Source organism: Quercus suber, unplaced genomic scaffold (assembly GCF_002906115.3).
Source record: "Quercus suber isolate HL8 unplaced genomic scaffold, Cork oak 2.0 scaffold_425, whole genome shotgun sequence".
NCBI lineage: Eukaryota > Viridiplantae > Streptophyta > Magnoliopsida > Fagales > Fagaceae > Quercus > Quercus suber.
Window position 1 is genome coordinate 404,807 of NW_027069876.1, and position 7,062 is coordinate 411,868.

The 7,062-nt window shown below is 35.0% G+C and overlaps 2 protein-coding genes across 2 annotated transcripts; one reads left to right on the forward strand and one right to left on the reverse strand.

Annotated features, from left to right (window-relative positions):
- LOC112007863 (2-alkenal reductase (NADP(+)-dependent)) lies at positions 1-2,309 on the forward strand. Its single transcript, XM_065761667.1, is given in 6 exon segments — positions 1-231; positions 234-320; positions 590-770; positions 1,120-1,286; positions 1,471-1,553; positions 1,836-2,309. Coding segments are annotated over 6 exon segments (1,047 nt in total). The 5' UTR covers positions 1-81; the 3' UTR covers positions 2,215-2,309.
- A 1,122-nt stretch (positions 2,310-3,431) lies between these two features.
- LOC136062533 (2-alkenal reductase (NADP(+)-dependent)-like) lies at positions 3,432-7,062 on the reverse strand. Its single transcript, XM_065761662.1, has 6 exons — positions 6,758-7,062; positions 5,823-6,000; positions 5,454-5,620; positions 5,106-5,188; positions 4,122-4,414; positions 3,432-3,974 (listed from the first exon to the last, which is right to left on the reverse strand). Exons 1-6 carry the CDS (start codon positions 6,992-6,994, stop codon positions 3,889-3,891), a joined length of 1,044 nt encoding a protein of 347 aa, XP_065617734.1. The 5' UTR covers positions 6,995-7,062; the 3' UTR covers positions 3,432-3,888.

Genomic DNA, 7,062 nt, shown 5'->3' on the forward strand with positions numbered 1-7,062 from the left:
CACATAAAAAAAACATTGACACAAAAAGTTCTACATTTGATTCTTGAAGAGGATAGAGTGAAAGAGTGACAGAAAGTAGCAATGGTGAAGGTTGGAGATGAAGTGAGCAACAAACAAGTGATATTCAGAGACTATGTCATTGGTTCTCCTAAAGAATCAGACATGTACCTGACCACTGGGACCATTAAGTTAAAGGTTCCTGAAGGTTCAAATGCAGTTTTGGTGAAGAACCTCTCTATTTGTCCTGTGATCCTACCATGCAATTCGATATGAGGAAAGCTATGGGTCCCTCCAGAAATCTTTACTACACCCCTGGCTCCGTAAGTCACTCTGAAGAATACTATAATTTATTTTTAAGGAATACTATAAATTTTACTATATGACTGTATAAGATATGTCATGAATTAGTAAGACAATTATAATATGTTGACGTCTGAGTCTCTGACAAATTCATTGTCTCGTCTATTTGTAAACTTTTTATACTAAAATTTGTACTAGCTTTAGTAATTGTTTCATACCATGGTGTATACATGTGATACTGAACTTGTAATTTGTTCTCTAATTTTGGTGAAACCATTTACACATGCAGCCAGTTTTCGGGTATGGTGTGGCGAAAGTATTGGATTCTGGGCATCCAGAATTAAAGGCAGGGGACTTGGTTTGGGGGATCACAGGATGGGAAGAGTACACTCTAATCACTAAAACAACTGATACTCTCATTAAAATCCAGCATACTGACGTACCTCTTTCTTATTATACTGGAATTCTCGGTAAGGTCTATCGTTAATGAAGCTAAAATTGATGTAAGAATTGGAATAAATTGATTGCGGTACACATATAGTAATGTGCATGCCCGTATACATCATATATTGTTAATTGCTTTAGTTTTAGAGATGTAGCCTCTTACTGATAATTTTCTCCAAAACTACTACAAATTTCTGCAAATCAAGTTGAAATCTGTGTGGTCAATTATAGATACTTGAACCATAAAATTAATTAAAGGAGTATAAATCAATGTTTAATTTCTTTGGTTTAATTTTTTTTTCTTGGTCATGTTACTTCACTTTTGAATGAATTTCAATGCTCCATCTGAATTGAGGATTTTTTTTTTCTCCACAGGTATGCCTGGTATGACTGCATATGCTGGTTTCTATGAGGTTGGGACACCTAAGAAAGGAGAATATGTATTTGTTTCAGCAGCTTCTGGTGCAGTTGGCCAGCTTATTGGACAGTTCGCAAAGTTGGAGGGTTGTTATGTGGTTGGAAGTGCTGGAAGTAAAGAAAAGGTATAGCACACAATCATTGCTATTTGAGATGTGTCGTATAGTATCTAGTTTCATTTTATATACTATATATTACAATAATTCTGATTCTTTTCTCATTCTTTGATTCTTTCTTTCTTTTTTTGTTATTTTGTGAATTGAAAGAGTCTATCCTTCAAATGAACTCTTACTTTTTCTTCTGCATCAGGTTGATCTATTGAAGAATAAGCTTGGGTTCGATGAAGCTTTCAATTACAAAGAAGAGCATGACTTGAACGCAGCTTTGAAAAGGTAACTAACATACTACATAATTTGCATAGGATTTTTCAAGTTGAGCCTGGTTCATCCACAGTAATTCATTATCCAGTTGATTGGTTCAGTGAACGAACCAAAATGTGCCACATTAGTTGAAAAATCCAAAAACTCAAAATTTGGCAATGCCATTCAACATTCATACTCCCAATTCCTCCAACAGATATTATCTCTTTAGTTAATCTCCAGAGACTGGGTGGACACATTTCAAACAGTGAAAAAATGCATCACTAACTTTATTGTTTTGTTTGCCACCTCTAGGTATTTCCCTGAAGGCATTGATGTTTACTTTGAGCATGTTGGGGGCAAAATGCTTGATGCTGTGCTCCTCAACATGAGACACCATGGTCGCATTGCTGTGTGCGGAATGATCTCACAATACAATCTTGACAAGCCTGAAGGTATCAAAAATTTGTTGCATATCGGATTCAAGTGGATCCAAATGAAAGGATTTACACATCGCAATTATTATCACCTATACCCCAAGTTCTTAGACCTTGTGCTGCCTTACATTAGAGAAAAGAAGATGGTTTATGTGGAAGACTTAGTTGAAGGCCTTGAGAGTGGTCCAGCTGCCCTTGTTGGACTTTTCAGTGGCCGCAACTTCGGAAAACAAGTGGTTGTTGTTGCTTGTGAATGATTCAATCATACATTGTGTCTGGTTACTATCCTAAGGCATGTTTGGTAGATTGTAATAGGCGTTGTAATGTAATAATTATTCCTATGATTTAGTTATTCTTTATGTTTTTATTACAAAGAATAATTATTCCTTATGAATAGCTATTCTTCAAAATGAGGAATAACTATTCATTTTTAAAAAGATTGTTTTAGCTATTCCTTAGTAAGAATAATAATTTCAAAACTTAATATATTTCTAAATAAACAAACTTTTCATATACATCTAACAATTATAAAAATAAAAAATCATAAAAAATAACACATATCTCTCTTAAATTTAAAAATAACAATTTTAAAGAAGATATAATTGTATGAGTAAGAAATTTTCTAAAATAAATGTTGAGTTTCATTTTAATGTTATAACTCACAACCAAACCAATGAATAGGTTTAGTTATTACATTACAACTCATTTTATTCATAATAATAAAGATTACAATTCCTATTGTAATCCTCATTCAGTGTACCAAACGTATCCTAGTCTAAGTTGTGAAAGGCTTCTAGGTTTGAGGGTCAAGATCAGGTTAGTTCGTTGGGTTGTGGCTAGTGCCTATTATTCATGTCCTATATGTATATATAGGATGAAAATAAAGAGAAATTGTCCATTGCTTAATAAATGCTAACATATGCGTGTGCATGTATTTTTTACATCTCTTGAATTTAAAATCGTTTACAATTGTACTAAAAATTAATGGAAATACTGCTTGGTTATTGGTCATTGGCCATGTGATATAATGGCATTCTTCTCCGTTAAATTCGGGATTGGATTCCTTCAACTTACATTTAAAGGGAAAAAAAATAAGGAGGTCTTGACCAAGGAACTTGAGAACCATGTTCTTCATCCTTGCAGCTACAACACTGATAAAATCGTAGCTATCACCATAGTAAAACAAACATGAATAGTCATTTGAATCATCACATGGTGGGTTGGATGAAGTTTCTTCCAAACTGATTTGGAGGTAAACTCTATCCAATAAAAGAAAAGCCTCATATCTTATATCTCAATAATATGTCATGTTAGCTAAATCCTAAATGAATAAGAAATTGCAGAAATTATCCTTTTTGAAGCATGCTTGGTAAACTTCAAGCAGAAGAAAGTGAATCTTTCAACCACTCGTCTGGAACACAAAACAAGGTATGACTTAGAGAGAGAGAGAGAGAGAGAGAGAGAGAGAGAGAGGTCTTAAATCAAGGACCTAAATTAAGGAGATCATCAGAACTCCATATGTTTATATGAACCTGAAGATATATGACTACATATAAGGCTTAAGCAAAAGGCATAAGCATCTACTTAGAGATATGGAACAACCTGAATGATGGTAATTCTTACTCAATGACAAAGGTAAGCCAAATGCGTTGTCTTCCCCTCTTTACATCAATAAACACAAAAGTTACGGGGACAAAGACACCAAAGAATTAATGCCACACCACAAATTCTATTCCTTTCCGTCTATTCCAAGGGGTATACACTCATCACATACAGGATTTACACAACACTATTATTCTTTTGAACCCAATAAGCCATTTGAGCCAACTTCAAACACTTCTTTGCAACCTAGAAGGCACTGCACACAAGTAATACTAGGCAAATAACTCAGTCCAACAACAGTAGAAGCAGATACAAAATACAAGGCAGAATTATTCGCGAGCAATTACAACTACTTGTTTTCCGATGTTGCGACCACTAAAGAGTCCAACCAAGGCAGCTGGACCACTCTCAAGGCCTTCAGCTATGTCTTCTACGTATGCTATCTTCCCCTCTTTGATGTAAGGCAGCACAGTGTCTAAGAACTTGGGATAGAGGTGATAGTAATATCCGATGTTGCGACCACTAAAGAGTCCAACCAAGGCAGCTGGACCACTCTCAAGGCCTTCAGCTATGTCTTCTACGTATGCTATCTTCCCCTCTTTGATGTAAGGCAGCACAGTGTCTAAGAACTTGGGATAGAGGTGATAGTAATCACGAACTGTAAATCCTGTCATATGGATGCGTTTGTATATGAGACACATCAAATTTTTTACGCCTTCTGGTTGATCAAGATTATACTGTGAGATCATCCCACATACAGCAATGCGACCATGGACTCTCATGTTTAGGAGCACTGCATCAAGTGTTTCACCCCCAACATTCTCAAAGTAAATATCAATGCCCTCTGGAAAATACCTGAGGATGGACACAAACCAATAATGTGTTTCAAAGATCAAAATACTGATGTATGTTTCAAAGAATGAAGATAATATCACCAAGGCTCTAATGGATGGGTATCAATTACAGATTGATATTTTTTATTAGACAGATACTAGATAATTTTTTAAATGTTGGTCACTATATTTCATATTCACAAACTAAAATCAGGTTTGTGGGCAGCACAAAGAAAAACCATGTCAAATGAGCAAGATTATCTGTACCAAACATGTTAAAAAATAAGTCATCTAAATCACTAGATTCACTTCATCGCCTACATCACAAAGAATTGATAGTGATTCCATCATGATGAATAGCTATTAAAAAGATTGAGGACCAACTACCACAATTAATGTTACAAAATAAAATGACATACTTGAAACTCTACCATCTTTCTTTATTTTCACTTGCTTGATACTTCTATATTTAAGCCTTAGACCATACAGGCATACACCAAGGATTTACCCAACCTTAAAGCTGCTACAGGCAAGGCCTAGAAGTTTCAATAAGCCAGTTGTTGATAATAAATGTGGTGTCATATCAAGTAATGGCCCTTCCAGTTTGTTAAAATAATGCTAAAAAAGAACAACCTAATCTGCCAAGGTAACTGTATTTGCTTCAAGCTTCAGATTACAATTTTAAACTCCTATTATGCAAATGACATACTGACCTTTTCAAAGCAGCATCCAAGTCATGCTCTTCCTTATAATTGAAAGCATCATCAAATCCAAACTTATTTTTCAATAGATCAACCTAAGTCATCACAGAAGAAAGATGAGTTTTTCATACTTAAAAATAGTTTTATTTTTTTTATTTTTTTTATGTGAATGGTACATTCATCCCACCAGCCCCACTCCACAATCACAGAAGGAGAAAAGGAATGTTTTTAGGAAAGGTTTGTGGGGAAGGAAGATTCCATACTGTCCAAATTACTCACTGAGGAATTCAGATAAAGAGCAGCTTGTAGATAAAGAAGGGCCAGTGAGTACTAAAAAGTATATATCCAAATAGAATATACCTTTTCTTTACTTCCAGCACTTCCAACTACATAACAACCCAACAATTTTGCAAATTGTCCAACAAGCTGGCCAACAGCACCTGATGCTGCTGAAACAAAGACATATTCTCCTTTCTTAGGGGAACAAACTTCATGGAAACCAGCATAGGCGGTCATACCAGGCATACCTTTTTTTAAAGGAAAAGGCAAAGTTAGAAGATTAGTGCACATTTACAGGGATAATTGATCAAGATGTCCACAAAATCAAAGGAGATCTTAAATTAATGAAACTACTCTTTGAGACATGCATATCAAAAGGGTATGTAGCATAATCACCTTTGTCTAAATCTCAAGTCAATCCAAACTTTATAGAATAAGCAAACAACATACCAAGAAGTCCTGTATAGTAGGAAAGGGGTACATCACTGTGAGTGATCTTTCTGAGGCCTTCGGTTGCTGTGATTAGGCTATACTCTTCCCATCTAGCAGACCCCCAAACTAAGTCACCTGCCTTGAAGTCTGGATGCCCAGAATCCAAAACTTTAGCCACTCCATACCCGTTTATCGGCTGCAAGTTTTCACAAAGAAAAGTTCACAACTGCAAGCTCAAACTTGTACACAACATAATTTTTAACAAGCAGTCACTCATGCATATATATATATATATATATGTATGTATGTATATCATTAATCCCTTTTAGTCGTACAAGGAGTTAGTTAATCTTTTAGTAGTTTCTAAAATGTTTAACAAGGTTATTCTTCTTCAAGCATTCTGCTTTCTTTCTTTTCTGTCATTTACCTCCACAAGCACCAAAAATATTCTCTGCATTCATCGTCAACTATATCTTATGATTTTATTTACCAATAAAAGATTCTTTATTGTGATTCCAACTACACATATTCTAATACCATTAATTTCTAAATTAAATTTCCAAATTGAACAATTTTCCATAAATCACGATGAACAATATATATCTCTCATCATTTCATTTGCCAAAAAAAAAGATTCTTAATTGAGATTCCGCTACACGCATTCTATTGTATTTTAATTTCTAAACTCAATTGCAAAATTGAACAATTACCTAATTTTTCAACCATTAATCACCATGGACAATATATAAATTCTTAAGTTGGAACCCAAGATTTCCAATTTCCAAATAGGAAAAGACAAAGAACTCAAAATACCATCTTGCTATACTATCATATTATGGGCATGTCTCCAAATTTGAAAGAACCCCACTTCAAATTAGTCAAAAACAGTAAAAATTATCAGAACCCCATATCCCATATAGTGATTTTCTGGGGAACCAAACAGAAAAACTTACAGAACCAGGGGTGTAATTGGAGAATCCCTTAGGAACAACTCGTTGCATCAGGATACGCATGACAGGGTCACAGGACAAGTAGAGATTCTTCAAAAGAACACCATTGGAACCCTCTGGAACCTTCAATTTTATGGTACTTGTGGTCAAGTACATGTCTGATTCCTTGGGAAAACCAGTGAAATAGTCCTTGAATATCACTTGCTTGTTGCTCACTTCCTCTCCAACAACACTCGCCATTGCCACTATCACGAACTGCAATCACTCTCTCTTTTCGTTTGTGTGTGTGTGTGTCACATTCGTGTGGA

Bases quoted from the DNA above. Each gene is read 5' to 3' on its own strand.
- LOC136062533 (XM_065761662.1), bottom strand. From the start codon at position 6,994: ATGGCGAGTGTTGTTGGAGAGGAAGTGAGCAACAAGCAAGTGATATTC. The intron at 5,621-5,822 runs GTATGTTGTTTG...CTTTAAAAAAAG, and splicing joins CTACTATACAGGACTTCTTG to GTATGCCTGGTATGACCGCC. The intron at 4,415-5,105 runs GTCAGTATGTCA...GTCCATCCTCAG, and splicing joins TTGGATGCTGCTTTGAAAAG to GTATTTTCCAGAGGGCATTG.